At 41.8% G+C, this 17,427-nt stretch overlaps 1 protein-coding gene across 2 annotated transcripts in view; it reads left to right on the forward strand.

Annotated features, from left to right (window-relative positions):
* Positions 1-17,427, forward strand: part of AMFR (autocrine motility factor receptor) — a 40,370-nt gene that overhangs the window by 11,533 nt on the left and 11,410 nt on the right. The window contains exons 4-12 of one of the 2 annotated variants that reach the window (XM_026652724.2): positions 97-249; positions 4,186-4,226; positions 4,704-4,836; positions 5,658-5,791; positions 8,296-8,406; positions 10,620-10,810; positions 12,897-13,000; positions 15,583-15,717; positions 16,699-16,782. In XM_026652724.2, coding sequence (XP_026508509.1) covers positions 97-249; positions 4,186-4,226; positions 4,704-4,836; positions 5,658-5,791; positions 8,296-8,406; positions 10,620-10,810; positions 12,897-13,000; positions 15,583-15,717; positions 16,699-16,782 — 1,086 coding nt within the window. The remainder of the gene's footprint in view (positions 1-96; positions 250-4,185; positions 4,227-4,703; positions 4,837-5,657; positions 5,792-8,295; positions 8,407-10,619; positions 10,811-12,896; positions 13,001-15,582; positions 15,718-16,698; positions 16,783-17,427) is intronic. The other variant, XM_026652725.2, reaches the window with a different exon arrangement.

Consider the following 17,427-nt stretch of genomic DNA (forward strand, 5'->3'; position numbering starts at 1 on the left):
TCAGGAAGTAATTAGGTTCAATTGAATTATGTGGTGGGTGAAAGCAACAGGGAGAGGGCCAGTTTGTTAACACTGTTTTGTATTTATGTGTTTTAGCTTTCCTTCTCTCCCACCACCCCAATGAGCAGCCACGTCAGAGTCCTGACTCTGCTGATTGCCATGTTACTCTCCTGTTGTGGTCTAGCAGTTATCTGTGGCGTTATCGGCTATACGAATGGAATGCACACTCTAGCTTTCATGGCAGCAGAGGTGAGACGGACTTTATATGCAAGTTGATTTGCACGTTGGTTTTCCTCTTAACTTTGGTTTATTTGGGGGCTTCTGCAGTTTGGTTTTTGAAAGTCTCCAGCCAGAAAGAATTAAAATAAGTACTGTCCTATTGCAAAGTAGCCAACAGATCTGTGTTTATCCTGGTGTTAAACTTAGGACTGCAAATCGTCTTTGCTTGAAGAGGTGATAGCTATGATAAATCCATACAATGCTGCCTACTTTCGGCATAGCTGAAATCAAGACATCTGTATATGAGAAAAACCAATGGGCACGCTTCATGAGAAATACAGGAAGAATGAGGTGAAGTGTCTGTTAGAATGTATTTATTTTTCCTGTTCAATGTGGACTAGAATAGTTATCGAAATCAATTTCTCCAATGTAGTACAGGTTGACCCTCTCTAGTCCGGCACCCTCGGGACCTGACCGGTGCCGAATCAGAGAATTTGCCGAACTACAGGAGGTCAATACAGAGTTCCAGCGGGTCTCCATAAGCGCGGGAAGTAAGGGTGTAGGGGGTGCTGCAGCACCCCCAGGCTTTGCGCCCAGCGTGGCCCCCCGCCTGGGGGCCCTGCTGCCACCTGGGGTCCTGGCCACCAGCCCCACGCCAGTTGGTAAGCGCAGGGCTGCCAGCGCGTGAGAGGCGCTGGGTGAGGAGGGCAGAGGGGGGAGCTTGGCGCCGGTGGGTGCTCTGCATCTACTATTTTTTCCCTGTGGGTGCTCCAGCCCAGGGGCACCCACAGAGTCGACGCCTATGCCACAGAGTGTGGGACCAGGGAGTGCCAGATTAGAGAGGTTCAACCTGTATTTCTCCATTTATTCTTTACTTATTAGGGGTGGGACAAGTCTATATTTTCCTTAGTTCATGTACCACATAGTGGTTATCTGGACCATCTTAATATTAAATCAATCCAAGCTGGAAGTAGGAGGATCTAGTACTGCCAGCCATAGTGGAGCGAGGAAACAATTGGGTATTTCTGGGGGATAGTTGGAGACACCTAGTTAGAGCAGAGGCAGCTACTGCAGGGCTGTGGGCATTTCAATATTTGGCACTTGTATTAAAGTTTCAGCTAAGATTGACCTGAACACAAAAATGAGCCAGACGGCGTGTAGAGTGAAATGGAACTGAAGATTTGTCAGTAATGTTTCTGATAGCTGAGCTCTTTCTAACATTGCCTCTCTCATTCTAATAGGCACCTCAGCTAATTCTTGCTCTTTCTCAAGAAGCACGCTCATTAGTTTTTCTCATACACAGATGTATTGATTTCAACTGTGCCGAAAGTAGGCAGCATTGAAAGGATTTATCATAGCTACCACCTCTTAAAGCAAAGATGATTTGCAGCCCTAAGTTTAACACTGAGATAAACACAGACGTATCTGTCTCATACCAATGTATTTTTAAAAACAAGTTCTGAAAAATCAGATGTCAAATGAATTGATATAGCTCTTAGGCATCTGGTTAACAAACCCGGGGCACTGTCCTGCCAGGACTTACTTGCACGAGTAGAGTGTTCGATTTCAGTGGGCCTGTACTCATGTGAGTGAAATTACTCATGCGTGTCTGCAAGTTGAGCCTCAGGAGATGCACTCGTGTTCTTTTCTGTATGCCTCCTAACATTGACATCCAGTGGTGATCCTTGAACTTAAAGGAAAAAGTAGTAAAACTGCAGTGAAAGGCTTTTGAAATGTTTTCCTGATGACAGTCCAGCTGATGCTCTTTAAAACGGACACTGCCAACTATATTGCATTTGAGTATATGTAATTATATTGGATTTTTAAAAGTACCCTATTAGTCTCTTTCCTGACTTTGCAAACATTGATTTAGCTTTATTCCCCTGTGTTTTCAGTACAGTGATGTGAATGTGATTCTCAGGTTTTAGCCAGGCTTCTTCCTTCTCTTTGTGTTGCCTAGCCCCTCCTCTTCTCAGCAGGATGACAGAGATGAGTTTTGGGAGGGATGTGAATGTGGTAAGGGAAGTAGGTTGTGTTCTGAAAGGGCCTGGCAAGTATAGCTCAGTGGTTTGCGCATTGGCCTGCTAAACCCAGGGTTGTGAGTTCAATCCTTGAGGGGGCCATTTAGGGATCTGGGGCAAAAATCTGTCTGGGGATTGGTCCTGCTTTGAGCAGGGGGTTGGACTAGATGCCTCTTGAGGTCCCTTCCAACCCTGATATTCTATGATCTATAAAGGGCAGTATGTTGCTTCTGAATAAACATTTCAAATGCTAAAGTGCAATGCTCCAGATACACAACCAAGCATATCCTGTGAAATGAGTCCATTTTTTCCCATGACTTTTTTTTTCTTCTTCAGTTAAAGGAAATTTAATTAAAAAAAAATTACATAAATGCAACATGGGGTTGAAATTTTCAAATATGAAAGGCAGGACATTCAGGTGTTGTTCAGACAGCAACCGTAGTTTGGTCATATTGCATGTGAATAGTAAAACATTCAAGTTAACACCCTGTCTGATACATTTGGAATACATTTCTAGGATTATTTTTTTTACAATAATACAGCCATTTGTCTGACTGAAATCTTCATATTTTATGATCAGCAAATCATCCAAGCAACATATACAGGTCAGACTGAAAGCAAGTAATGTCAACAAATCGCTCAGTACTGTCTCATGTTCTAATCAGGACCCAACTTTCATAAAAAGTTACATCAGCCACACAATCTGCTCCTGTCACATACATGACAATTAAACCTTCCTCCGTTGCTGATGCAATCACACACCAAACTACAGAAACAGAAAAGTTACTGTACTTTGTTCTCAAGAGGTCTTCTAGCTACAGGGAAAATTTCTGAGCAAGCCAATGAGCAAAAGTAAATGTAACACACAAATTAAATCCTTCTGGTGAAACAGAATGATTATAAGATCTGCTGGATGGATAAACTGTTGAGCACAGATTTATGTCAAAGCCAGGACATGGCATGAAATGCCTGATAAGGAAAACATCTGTCAAGGGAAAACCCGAAGAGTTTTTAGGCCCTATATTTTAGCTACTGTAAGAATTGTAATACGATGGGCTGTGTGCTATGGAGTCTAAATATCTTGTTTTAATTCACCACTTTGTTGTAAAGATATTTGTACTCTTCAGTGCTCAGGCAGCAAGGACAGCAAAATTAATCCAATTGGCCAATTGAGAGTTGGGTTAAGTGATCCGTGTATTGTATGTAGAATCCATAAACACACACTGATCTTTCAGGATGAGAGAGGCTACATTGAAAACAAAGTATTATATAGTTGGTTAATGCAAATCTGTGATTGAAATTTTAAATGTAGAAAAGGACATTTACATTCCCCTGGCAGCTGTAACAGCCCAAAACAAAATATACTCCCCTTACTTCTACCTCTGGGAAAAGGATGAAAGAACAAATACATCAGTTATGTTGCTTAATGCACTACTGGAAGGCACTCAGATTCTACAATGAGGAGTGTGGTACAAGATGTAATTCTATGCAGGTTCTTGTATCTACTATTACATAACACTAGAGACAGAAATTATTCCTGCAGTGATTATGTCCGCCTCAACAAAAGGAATGAAAATGACTTAGAGGTGCTTTCTTAGTCCCACTTGAAACTTCTAGCTACTAATAAGCATCAGTGTGTTTGCTTAAGCTTCATACTTAGTTCCTGCCCACAGTGGGATGAGAACTGTGCTATGTATGGCTGCAGGGAGCTAGCAAAGTTCTGATCCCAGCATAGACAGGGCTTTAGAACATTAAGGTTTAAGGAGGCAGTATGGTCAATAAGACAGGGGTGAAGAGTTGGGAGTCAGGAGACCTTGGTTCTATTCCTGGCTCTACCACTGGTTCACTGTGACTCTTGTCTAGTGGCTTCCACTCCCTGCCTCAGTAGCCCTATCTGTAAAACGGGGAGGAATTATAGTAATGATTGACCTTTTTTTCCTTACAGTCTCTACTTGTGACGGTGAGAACTGCTCATGTGATTTTACGGTAAGTAGCATATGTTTTAGGTGATACCCATGCCAAGATGTTGGTGCAGATAGGTGCTTCACTTCGAAGGTGGTGCTTAGTTATTTTGTTTGTTTGCAAATGGGACTTTTTGAGAGGGACAGAGATTATTTATTGTAGATCATATTTTTCAGTAAAGATCAGTAATACAGTAGTGAGCATACAACTAAGGAAGTTATTAATAATGGTGTATCTGAAGCATGGACTCAAATATAACCACACAGGGCTTAAAGTAGGCTGAGATATCCCAAGACCAAGGGCTAAATTCTGATTGCCTTGCTTATCATGAATAGTGCTGTTGAAATCATTGAGATTAATTAGTCAGGTGAATACGAAAGACCTAAGTGTGATGGAAAGAGGAGAAACAGCAGCAGGAGAGGGAAAAAATTGTAAACAATGTCGTTAGAATCAAGTTCAGTTTCTAAACTTTTTTATAAATAACTTTGACTTCTCTTACAGTTACGTAATTCATCTCTGGGATCTCAACCATGAAGGAACCTGGGAGGGCAAGGGAACGTATGTGTATTATACAGATTTTGTCATGGAGCTAACCTTGCTTTCACTGGACCTGATGCATCATATTCACATGCTGGTATGTAACATTGAAGTCAGTGCTAAGTAAACAGAATTGTCTTAATATAAAAGTGACCTGGCCACGCACATTTTTAATTTGTAACGGACTGAACGTTACACAGAAGGTGTTTAAGTAAAGAGATGGAAATGTAATGTTGCTCTGTAGGCATTGTTTCTACCTATATCATTGAACTCCGTGGAAGCCATTTTGTTTTGGTGTTTTAGCTCTCTGTATAATTATGTTTCGCAGATGTTTCACTTCAAATTGATATGTACTTGAGTAATGTCAGGCTTGAATTATCAAGAAAAATAAATTATTTCCATCCCCAACAAGAGACATCAAATTGGTCAGGAGTGAATGTAATTTTTTTGTTGTTGTAAATACTTTACTATCTAAGTAGTGTTAACAATGTAAACCGAAGGTGGTTCTTGTGATTGTATTTGAACATGGAACACAAAATAACCTGGGCTTATATTGGTTTATCTCTGTATTTAGATCTTTCTTCCTGCTCTTAAGAGCCTGATCCAATTCCCATTGTCACAAATAATCTTCTAAATGAAGCTTTCCTCCCTCCCCAGGTTGTAAAGACTGGGTAAATGTTTCTCTGAAAACATAAATTACAGGCAAAATTTTCATGTCTGAGGGTGGAACAGCTGATAATGGTTTGGGTTTTTCTGGAACAGACAGATTGGAATTTTCTGAGCCCTTCAGACTGGAACGCTCTACTTTGCTAGCCATAGTGACTTGTACGATGTATATTGCATTTGCTGCTATTTTTCAGTTCTTCTCTTTAGCGTCTTGGTATTCACTTCTGAGCACCGTTTTGTTTTGTTTTAAAGCTGTTTGGCAATATCTGGTTGTCGATGGCCAGCCTGGTGATCTTTATGCAGCTGCGGTATTTGTTCCATGAGGTTCAGCGTAGAATCCGTCGTCACAAGAACTACCTGCGTGTGGTTGGAAACATGGAAGCTAGGTGAGCAAATGATGAGTGAGTTTAAAGTGCCGAGTTGGATCCTGAAGAGCCTCCTGATAAACAAATGGGTGTGAGGGGGTTGCATTATTTACCATGTGTTAATATAAAGGGCTTGTGAAAGACAAATTTGCTAATCCAGCTGTTACGTCTTCTCACTTATACTATGTCATCATACTGATTCTTTGTTTCCCCATCCCCTCTGTTAGAAGTAGACCCCTCTTAGTGCTTGTCTACGCCTAAAATGCTACAGGGGCACAGCGCCGCCGCTGCAGCGGGTCAGTATAGACACTACCTACGCTGAGAGGAGGGATTCTTCCATCGACATGGGTAATCTACCTCCTCAAGAAGCGGTAGCTAGGTCGACGAAAGAATTCTTCTGTCGACCTAGCACTGTCTACACGAGGACCTAGATCAGCTTAACTATGATGCTTGGAGGGGAGAGATTTACACCCCTGATCAATGTAGTTCAACTGACCTAATTTTCTAGTGTAGGCCAGGCCTTCGGCCTAACAGAAATCTGAGATTGATTTTGTTATAGCAGTGGGAGCAGTAACCAAATTACAGTGAAACCATGGTGTTTTTTAAAACACTGGAATCAGGAATGGAGCAAGAGCTTCAAAGTTTTAACTCTCAGTTGTCAAGCTTTGGTCTTGCCCATGCTAGAAATGCACTGGTTTAACTAAAATGTTTTAAAAGTAATCCAGTTAAACTCCTAACATTGACACTCTGAAACCCAATTTAAGCAAGGTTAAACTGTTTAGTTTGTGTCAGTAAGTTACTGATTTAGGCTAAATCAAAATCTTAAATAGCTCTGCTCAATCTTAACTGTGAAGTAACTAATACTACCCCATAATGTTGGTAATTTACCAATTAAAGCTAAATTGATTTAAACAAGGTGTGAACTGGTTTAAGAACTTCTGTTGTGGGGGTTTGCACTAATCCGGTTTTAAATTAATGTAAAATCCGGTTTTAAATCAACATAGGTCCAGGCAGGGGTGAAAATAACTGAGGACACTTACCAGTACGGGGCAAGGCGGCTCCGGCCTCTGGAAGGGGCGGGGCGGAAGGGGCGGGGCTGCGGGGTCAGCATTCCCAGCCAGCCCTTCCAGGCCGCCTGTCCCGCGTTGCCTGGGGCTCCTGTGTGTTGATTTACAGGGTCCGGGGCTCCGGACGTCCCGCTGCCGTCGGGGGTGGGGCGCAGCAACGTCCAAGAGCTGCCGTGGCAAAGGACCATCCGTAAAGCGCTGCTGCGGCAAAGCATCATCCTTAAAGTGCTGCCCCTTCCTTCCCCCCCCGTCGGCGGCCCTGCCGGTACGGACCCTACCAGCAGGGCTGCCGACAGGGGAGGCAAAAGGGGCTGGGACATTAAAGGGCTGCCGCGGCAGCGCTTTAATGTGGGCTGAGCGTGGGCCGGTGCAGGTTCTCACCGGTACGGAGCACCGGCCCCTACCGCCTCACTTTCACCCCTGGTTCCAGGGCTAACACATGTCCAGAGAGAAGCCTGATGCTCCATCCTTAACCCACACCATTACCAATAGGAAAAGTGCCTGTAGGATGTTAAATCACCAAAGATTACATGAGCTCTTCACAGTGGTCTTCCTTATTTTCGTTGGTGGGTTTCAATAAAATTCTTAGTTTGTTTTTGTCAGTGATTTTTGTAGGCTTAATTTTTTTGAAAGAATTTTTGAATTGAGGTGGTATTGAGTCTAAACGTGTTTCAGATACTCCTTCCTTATAGTCAGAGTGTCCTCACTATGGACCTAAATGATTCTGATTGCTTCTGGGGTGTTCTAGTTTGTGGTGACGGACTGGACCCTTAGTCTATACAGTGTTTTGTGTCAATATGACTGTTTTGTGAGAGCACTAGTATATTGCCAGAATCTTTATGAAACTGCCAGTTTAAATTTGCACCATGCCTATCTGTGGATTGTCACTTAACATCTTCAAAACAGCATATTCTACACTAATTTCATTGAAAAGCTTTCCTATGGCACTCATCACCTTAGCCTCTGCACTTGGCTGCTAGAAACTAGTTGTCTGCATAGAGTTCTATCTTAAACTTTTTTTAAAGTGTATATGGGGAGTGTAAAATTGCCTGAAACAACAAACGATTACACCAGATAAGAGAAGAACTTCCACTTTGATGTAAACAGCTGAATTTGGTTTTAAAATGTATAACTTATTCTTAAGCCAAGGCTCTGTACGCTCTACCTTGTGTGTCCTCAGCCTGACGATGAGTCTTGGAAGAGTAGCAAGGAGGTGCATGGACACCTTCCCTTTTCATAACTAGATGGGACAGGGGTCTCAAAACCGATGCAATGAACTCCAGAACTTTCTTCTCTTCTAACTGTGGTCGTGTTATGGTAAAAGCTGCAAACTACTGCTCTACACCAACCCCTAGTGAATGGCTAGTGCAATGAATGAGGGTTTCTAGTGGAAGAACTTTTAGGTGTGTAGCTGTGCTGGGGTTGGTGTGATCATTGTTTTGTCTGTTCCCATTGTAGGTTTGCAGTTGCAACTCCTGAAGAGCTAGCTGTCAATAATGATGACTGCGCCATTTGCTGGGACTCCATGCAGACTGCCCGTAAACTCCCATGTGGGCACCTCTTCCACAAGTATGTATCTGGCGAATTGATTGCAGAAAGTACCTTGCTGTATATAGATGCTTGGTTTGAGCAAGCTCAGCTTTTTTCCTCTGTCTCCACCTTCGTTTCCTCCAAGAAGATTTATTATTTTTTGGGTGGTAGATGAAAAACCAGAGAAAACACCTTACCCTTGTGCTTAAAACAAACAAAGCAGGAATTGGGTAGGGAGGCAGGGGCTTTCTGAAGTACCTGTTGACTAACTTGAAGGGTCAGTTAAATGCTTTGTCCATGTGTTGTATGATCATGTTTCTTTTGCTAATAGCTCCTTCCCTGGCTCTCTCCTGGCTGTTAGTTATCAAATCAGAGGTTATGATCAGGGGCTAATTTGTTGTTATTCACTGCAAACCTTTTCATAAATATTTATTTGCATTCCATGAAGCCTCTAATGAGATAATTTGTCGCTGATGCAGAAACTCCTTTTACAAAGCTACAGAACCCTATGAATATTTAATCACCAGCCATGCACTTGAGAAGCAGAGGCTCTCTCTTCAGAAAGTTGTTTTCCATGTATCTAAAATGGTATCTTTGCATTCTTTCTGAACTCAGGTTACTCTGAGCTGCATGGTGCCAGCTAATTAGTGTGAGAGGCAACATGTTAAATTGGATGACTTAAACTCAGGTGTAAAAACCTGATCTAATAAATTAACCTTGATACCTTCTAAGAATTAATTATCTCTTCTCATCATTGTCCTTTTTTTTGCTACTAGCAAGCTAAACATGAAGCTTTCGTTCTTGTTCTCAGATATGTGGGAGTGCATAGCTCTTTATTTTTAGAGTTGGGAGGTGGTGGAATAGCTTTTGTTCGCACAAAATCATAAACTGCGTCCGCATATGTGCAAGATGTACAAAAAGAGATGGTAGCCCAGATTCACATGGTTAAGATCAGCCTTGTGCTTTTAAGCTGGGTTTTCAAAGGAGTCAAATCGTGATAGCCCAAATCCTATTGAATTTCACTGGGAGTTATATACCTAACTCCTTTATGCTCCTTTGAAAATCCCATCTTTAATTTTTACTAGAACTTTGTTTGAATTCACTGTCTTACAATATCCAGCACTTGTTTGCTACAGTAAGTGATGACTTTATATCATTGGCACCACTAACATGCTTCTTGGTACATTCTTCTGAGGAGTAAGCTGATGTATTTGGCTAGATTTTCATTATATCTACTTTAGTGTTACTAGTGTGCTCATCACCATCATATCTAGATATTTATTCGTACATCTTCATCATATGGATGAAGGGCCTTGCACTGGCCTTGCACTGAGTCTAGTGGGTTATATTCTTGACTTTGCCATTGACTTGTAGTTTGACATTGAACAAGTCTTCTTTCACCTGAGTTTCACTGTCTGTAAAATGGGGATGACACATACTGAGACTCTGTAAAGTGCATTGAGAGCTTCTGATTAAGTGTATTATATGAGCACTAAGTTTATGTTTTAAGAAATTGTATTGAATTTCTGCAACAGAATACAATTCTGAATTCTGTGTGATTTCTCATTGCAGTCTGGGCAGTCTGAATCAGAAAGCAGACAAAGAGCTTAGTGGATCCCTGTAAGTCCTGGGACCCCGAGAGTTGTAGATGTAAATGAATCTAGAAAATAAATGCATTATGGTTTGCATCAATAAATCTTAGTCCATAAAATTCTCACAGTAATAGGCCCCTTGTCAATAATATAAGTAAGGTTAACTGTCTCAAGAAAAATTTGAACAGTTCTTTGGAATGATAACTCCAGACCAGCCTGGCTAAAAATGCCTTGAAGATTTACCATCACAGCCACAAAATTTACTCACCTGCTCTTTATGATGATGATCATTTGACTTCCCCTTCCAAACTAAAATTTACTTGCTCTGGGCTACTTGGGCAAGTAAATCTGTGCAAGCCTTCTCTAGACATGAAGAGGGTCTGTCTGGAAGCATGGGTATAAAAGCAAGGTAGGAACACTTTCACTTGGGTTTCTTCAGCTGAAAACAAATCAAGTGATGTGGTCATCAGAAGCTAATCAGATAGTCTATCACTTCAGGTAACTGTAAAATGTAACAGCAATCAGACATATTTATGTGTTGCAGAGAATATTGTGAGGTGTGATTGTTACACTGCAGCTTCTCTGTGCACCTGTGATCTTGATATCTCAGACAAATGGTATATGCTCACTATGGTTTTCTGTTGCCTGGTTTCTTGTCAGCTCATGCCTGCGTTCCTGGCTTGAACAGGATACATCCTGCCCCACCTGCAGAATGTCTCTCAATATCACTGATAACCACCGAGTTAGGGAGGACCACCAGAGGGAGAACCTAGATGAGAACTTGGTACCTGTGGCGGTAGCAGAAGGCAGACCTCGCTTGAACCAGCACAATCACTTCTTCCACTTTGATGGTTAGTTAACCAGGTTTTACAGTTGATATTATCCAGAAAAACAGAAGAGCAGCAGCCTTCTGTATAACTGGATCCTCATTGTGGTCCAGTATAAACTTAAACTGTACAAAAATTTCCTCTCCCTTTCAGCTTTCTCAGACAGACAGTTCCTTCTCCTAGTTACAGGTGAATATCGGTTCATAGGGTATGTCTGCACTGCAGTCAGAGGTGTGACTGCAGCATGTTGTGACATGTAACAATAACAATGAAGCCACAGCAAGCAGCACAAGCTAGCTGCTCGAATATGTACCCAGGGTCCCAGGCGGGCTTCACTGTGAAGCTATTGCTAGCTAAAAGCTAGCTCAGATATGTCTACGCTTGCTTTTGTCACACCTCTGAAGAGGTTTGAGCATACGTTTCTAAGACCATCCAAAGCTATAGAGACTTCTGAAAGCTCCCTTCCTCCTGTATGTAACTCAAGGAAAAGGGCGTAGCCACTTAGAGTTCTACCGGGTTAACAATTCTAAAACTGTTGTTTGTTCCATAAATTCTCATTCCCATTGGCAGAGCAGGAAATGTTTGGGGTTGTCTGCCTACCCAAATTGTTTGCTAATCAGTGGCCGCTTTTGAAAGACTGTTTTACATCTTACCAGGCATGTGTTGAAGGCTTTCTCCAAAATTATACTAACCATCTAGTCCCCATTTATCAGCCAAAACTTGAAAGAGCCTTGCAAGACCTGAGTCATATGAAATCCTATAGAGGCCTAAGAAAGTTTGGTCTTAGCTAAAAGCATACGTTCAAAAGCCATCAGGTGGTCCTGGTGGCTTCATTAATATATCATATGATATATGCACAAAGCACATGGACTTCTCAGTGGTCCTGGGTCATGCTGTTCCCTCAGCATGCTGGTACAAAAGCTGTTTCTGGTGCAGAAAAAGCTCATTAGTGCAAAGGTTCTTCCAAATTTTTGTTCGCTTTGACACCAGCATATGTCTTCTTTCCCCAGCTGATGGGGAATTTTGTCACTTGTGGGGAATTTTAAAAGCCTTTTCAGTTAATTGTGTGTCCACATTGGCAGGCAGCTGCTATTGGGCCTGCTCATAGCAGGCATTCTAACTGTCACACAATGAACCTTTATTTATCCGTTCTGTTTTTGTAATCTCACATCTTTCAAATCAAGAAAACCAAGAGAAGAAAGGCTGGTCCCTGTTGGGTGCATCCAGGCCCTTCACTGCGGACAGCGTCCTGCACAGTCTCCATTTTCTGGGTTGATTTTGTCTCTCCTAAGGACACTTGCAAGTAGAAGCTCCCCTCCCCCACATTCTCATATGAGAGACCACTGAGGTTGCTGTGGAGACAGCAACTGCTATCTCTTAGAGCAAGGCATGGACTGAGTATCAGAGAAGTAAGAAATGAGGAAGGGAATGGGAATGAGGATTTATCCCTCTTCCATACTCAAGGCGGCCTGATCCTGTAATTGCCACAGGAAGAGGCGGAGGATCACTCAGCGCGATTGCTCCAGGCTCTTGCACGGCAGTATGATTGTGAAACAGTAGGGGCCAAAGGTAGCTCTTTCTAAGCAGGCATGTCTTTATTGAAATTGGTGGGGTTGCACCCACTTACACCAGAGCTGAATTTGACCTTAGAGTTTTCCCTTTGTCTTTGAGCAGGTATTTTTACTCCACAACTTAGAACTTACCTGTAGGTTACTGGTGCTGTAACTGAGTTCATGTCCTGTTGATTCCCTGATAGCCCCCAAACTATTAAACACTCCCTCCTCCTCCCCCCCCCCCCCCTCGCCGGTCTTTGTTTAAAAGTAAAAATATTGTGACAGATCAGCTGCAGATCAGTAGTGGCTGGTTTAGTGAAATGTTTATATGTACATTTCAAACAAATAGTGACGGTTATGGTGAGAGGGATATGTTTGTCTTTGCTCCTACTTTCTCCCCATTTGGGAGACATGCTTAGAATGGAATCCATTATAGAATTCAGCTTATTCATTTTGTGTCATTCGAGATGATGGAATTAAACACACATGGAAAAGCCCAGATGGCTGAAAACCTCTTTTATTCCTGCCTGACCTTCCTTTTGGTTTCTTGCTCTCAGGCTCCCGTATCGCTAGCTGGTTGCCCAGTTTTTCAGTGGAAGTGATGCACACTACTAATATCCTGGGGATTGCGCAAGCGAGCAACTCACAGCTCAATGCTATGGTAAGACCGATGAATAGATTGTACTCCTATGCCTGCCCGTCTGTGTTGGAGTGAAAGGGATGTATGTGGACTGAGAGTGAGTGGAGACATTGAAATCTCTAGCAGGTGCCAAGCTCAAGGCTTCACCACGGAGACACCCTAGCTTAAGTGGGTGCAGCTCCGTTGTCGTCTGGAGCTGGGTTTGCATGTTAGCCATGCTAATGGGTGAAAATAAATGGACAGTGGAGGAAACTGAAGTGAGGGGAGACCATAAGTCAGTGTTAACATTGTGCACTGCTTGCAACAGATGTAGTGGATGAGGATAGATAGATTGGTGTGACTTCAGAGATTGGGACATAAAGCTGCTTCTCTCAGCTTGCTTGGTGTTGCCTTCTTATGGTCCTCTCCAGTACTTCATTCCACACACAGTTCATAGTAACAAAGGTTCTGATTCTGCATCCTGAGTGTTTTGCCATTGACGTCAGTGGTAGCAAAATCAGGCCTTAAACTGACAAAACTGTCTCTGCAGTAGTGTTGTAGCCGTGTTCGTCCTTCTCAGAGAGAGACCGTCTCTGTATGTTTCTTTTCTTTTAGAACTATAGTTCTTATCACCATTATTAATGGTACTGAGCATTTACATAGAGCTTTGTGTTCAAACACCTACAAATGAGATGGTGCTCTTTTAGTACAGCAGAACCTTGCTAATTCACATTGAGGACTGGGACACTGATTATAAATTACCAGATTTTGTTGATTAGTGCATAAAAGATAGCACATGATAGAAAAGGTCAAGGAAATTACATCACAAAATGTGTTTAGTTCATTTAATCGGACAATCATTTAACCTGAATTATGTATGATACCCAATTTCATAGCATATTAGCAATTGTTCATCAGTGTATCTTGTAAAAAGAATGACATCTACCTGCTACAAGACCTGACGGCGGTGCCACCTCTGCTATTGAATCTGTGTGGGGTGAGACCACAGTTTTTGAATATTTTTGGGTTTGCAGACTATCGACTGTAATAACTTTATTCAAGTTAAATGTGCACAGAGTATTTAAGCAGACGCCACCTATTCTTTTTTTCTGAACAGGATGACACAGGATGGAAGTTATATTTAGGACGACTAATAATGTCTAAGGGTCATGCATATTTGAATATATTTCAGTATTGTACTTTAAATTGCCTAATGTAAGGAAAAAGACCAGTGTGTTAGTAAACCCAAGCATTATGCATTTTAAATTGGAAACTAAGCAAAATTCTGCTTCGTGGGGGAGGGATAGCTCAGTGGTTTGAGCATTGACCTACTAAACCTAGGGTTGTGAGTTCAATCCTTGAGGGGGCCATTTAGGGATCGGGGCAAAATTGGTACTTGGTCCTGCTAGTGAAGGCAGGGGGCTGGACTTGATGAGCTTTCAGGGTCCCTTCCAGTTCTATGAGATAGGTATATCTCCATATATTATTAATAAAAAGGGAAGTTGTTGTTACGTGTACTGTACCTCTGTTGTTGCTTTGTGAGCTATTTGAAAGTGCCATCCAGTATGTGCCTAGTTTTCTCCCCACTATCCAACATACCATTTGCCATGTTTTTTCTTTCTTTCTGAGCATTGGAAAGGTTTACTGATCCTAAAAGCACTTGTACTGGTCATGTCATGGTTTTTTTTAGCCCTGGCATTTATCAAGACTTTTTGGACCTTTAAAAGCACATTATTTTGATTGCCCTCTTGCCTTTCTTTGTTTCAGTTGTATATCATTTAAACAGCTTGAAATCCAATGAATTGTTAGTTGCTCATGCTTTAATCCATTTGAAAGCTGTTTTCTCAGGCTTTCAGATGATGATAAAACATCCGTTTCTAGCCTGAACAGCTTGAGAGAGAGAGAGTAGACTATTTAAAACTGACACTACTAGTCCCTTGGGTTATCAATGCCATGTTGGCGTTAATCTGGGATCGAGTATAGTAAATCTTAAACATTGAGTTAATTTTCAGTCACTGAAAGATAAAATATTGATGGTATAAACACTCATGAAAAAATACCTTGATTAAAAGAGTATATGGGAGGTTTTTTTCGAAGCCTGTATTCTTTCAAGGGCTAAGTTTCATAATGAAATCCAGGCTCCATATGAGTCAATTGGAGATTTGCCGTTGACTGTAGTGGCATCAGAATCTCACCTTATTCTGTAAGTAATTGTCAGCCTGGTCTCATCTTTCTGCATCAGGATGTAAGTTATTACCGGCCTCTCTAGTGTGTTATTCCTGTAACTTTTCTTGCTGCATTTCCCAAAGTGGTGACAGCTACAGCTTCTCATCTCTTGTTCCTGGGAACATGGGACATGCACAAGGTTGCCGTCAAACAGTACAGTTGTTCTGATGTTTTTCTGAGAGTGAGAGAGACCCAGAACTGGTGTGTCCAATTTGCTCTTGCAGTTATTATCATTGCATGCACATTTACCGCAACTGGAATAGAATTGCTGTCACTACAGGTTCAAACTAGGCATATGTATGCACGGTTCTGAAAATCTGGGCCTTCAACCTTCCATTATGACTTTTTTTAGGCACTTTGCATGCAGATTTTCACATTATAAATTTTGCTTTTTACAGGCCCATCAGATTCAAGAGATGTTCCCTCAGGTTCCTTACCATATAGTTCTACAGGATCTGCAGCTGACACGCTCAGTAGAAATAACAACTGACAACATATTAGAGGGGCGCATCCAGGTACCTTTCCCAACACAGGTCAGTCATGAGATCATGTTCTGACAGGACCATACTTTACCAATTGTCTAGATTCATCACCTGGATGAGACTGTTAAGAACGAACTAGGAAAATGTAACGTTGATTCTTCAGTTCTTCCTTGTTTATTATCCACTAGCAGTATCAAATGTTGGGTTAATGCAACATCATTGTTCAGATTTCTCCTGCATAAAAGTCAGGAAATTCCTACTGCCAGCCTAACTCAGGCGCCCTTGCACAGAATATAGCATTTAGTATTAAAGATAGGATTTGATTTGAATGTCTTACTGTACTGTGTAAAATTGACTGGCATCCTGATCCTGTGGGTTTTGTGACTGCGATTATCTCAACTTCTGTGCCTATAAAATCTCAAATGTATTGTTGTATTAACCCAGCTTTTTCGTGGAATTTCCTTGCTTTTTTTAAGCTACAGATACACCATTTTTTCGCTCTCATATAGCAAAAATACCGTATATGTGCTAAAAACACACATAAGAAATTCATCTTCAATGGTAATTTGCTCAGAATGTTACAAAGCACCTCCTTGGTCACGTTGCTGTAGCATCATAACATTTGCAGCTGCTTCCTCTGCTGATGTATGATTGAGCTATATCATTGGAGGGGCGGAGGTATTACAAAGAAAGGAAAATAATGTCCAGGTCTTATTACTTATTGTGGACTGCAATAAAGCAACCTGGGAACCCCGTTTCTGTTAGTAAGAATATCTAATTCTGGTGCTGCACACATCAGATACTGGTGGGTTACTTGGTATGTACCTTCCTCAGTGTGTGTGGGGAAGTGGCTGTCATTCTGTCTCTCTCATTCTCAGATGTGTATTCTCTTTCTTGCTAACTTATCTGTTTTAAAGAAAGCACAACATGTTATGGGGTGTAAGGCAGATCTTGAATTTATTCTTAGAACTTGCCTTGTATTTATTTATGCATTTCATGTAGCTTATTAAATCTGTGATGCTTGTATTGCAGCGTCCAGATAGTGTTAGACCTGCGACAAACAGTCCAGTGGAAAGGCATAATTCCGATCAGGAGGAAGCAGAAACTGCTACCCAGGTAAGCTGGCACAAAAAGCACAGGAGCATGATGGTAAAAGGAAACCAAATTAACGGAGAAATGAACTCAAAACAGCATAGGGTACCAGTAAATTCTGCCGGTGGGTATTACAATGCCTAGGCTGCTGGTGCACATTGGTGACACCTGTACAGAAAATGTCAGGCTTCCATTCTAAAGCACAGTAGTCTTATGTGACTGGGACAGGATGGTTTTTCAAGGAGTTCTTCATCTTGGAGAGGAAGGCTGTTGGGGAGTTGCAGAGCAGGGTTTCTTGCTATCCCTGGATTCTTTAGAGAGATCACTTAAAGGGGAGGGTGGGAGCTCCACTCTTTATTTTCTCTGAGACTTTGGGGATGTTGTCCCTTTAATGAGTGGATTTTTTTCAGGTATGGGGGTTTTTACATGTGGTTGTGGAGGGGCAGGGAGGGAGATAGATCTAGGGGGCATGGGGTGCCTATGCGTGAATGGGGTACAAATGCAGGGGGAGAGGAAGGGGAGGAAGGTAGTTAACTCTTCCTTTTGCTGATTTTCCCCAGAAGCAGAAGGAAAAACATCTCTTTCCCTCTTTAAGGAGTTAATAGAACGGTGCAAGTCGGCTAAACTAAAGCTTGGAGGAAAGATTGGAGTCTCTTATTTGATTGGTTT

Source organism: Terrapene carolina, unplaced genomic scaffold, assembly GCF_002925995.2.
Source record: "Terrapene carolina triunguis isolate 2854851 unplaced genomic scaffold, T_m_triunguis-2.0 Scaffold130, whole genome shotgun sequence".
In the NCBI taxonomy this organism is placed as follows: domain Eukaryota; kingdom Metazoa; phylum Chordata; order Testudines; family Emydidae; genus Terrapene; species Terrapene triunguis.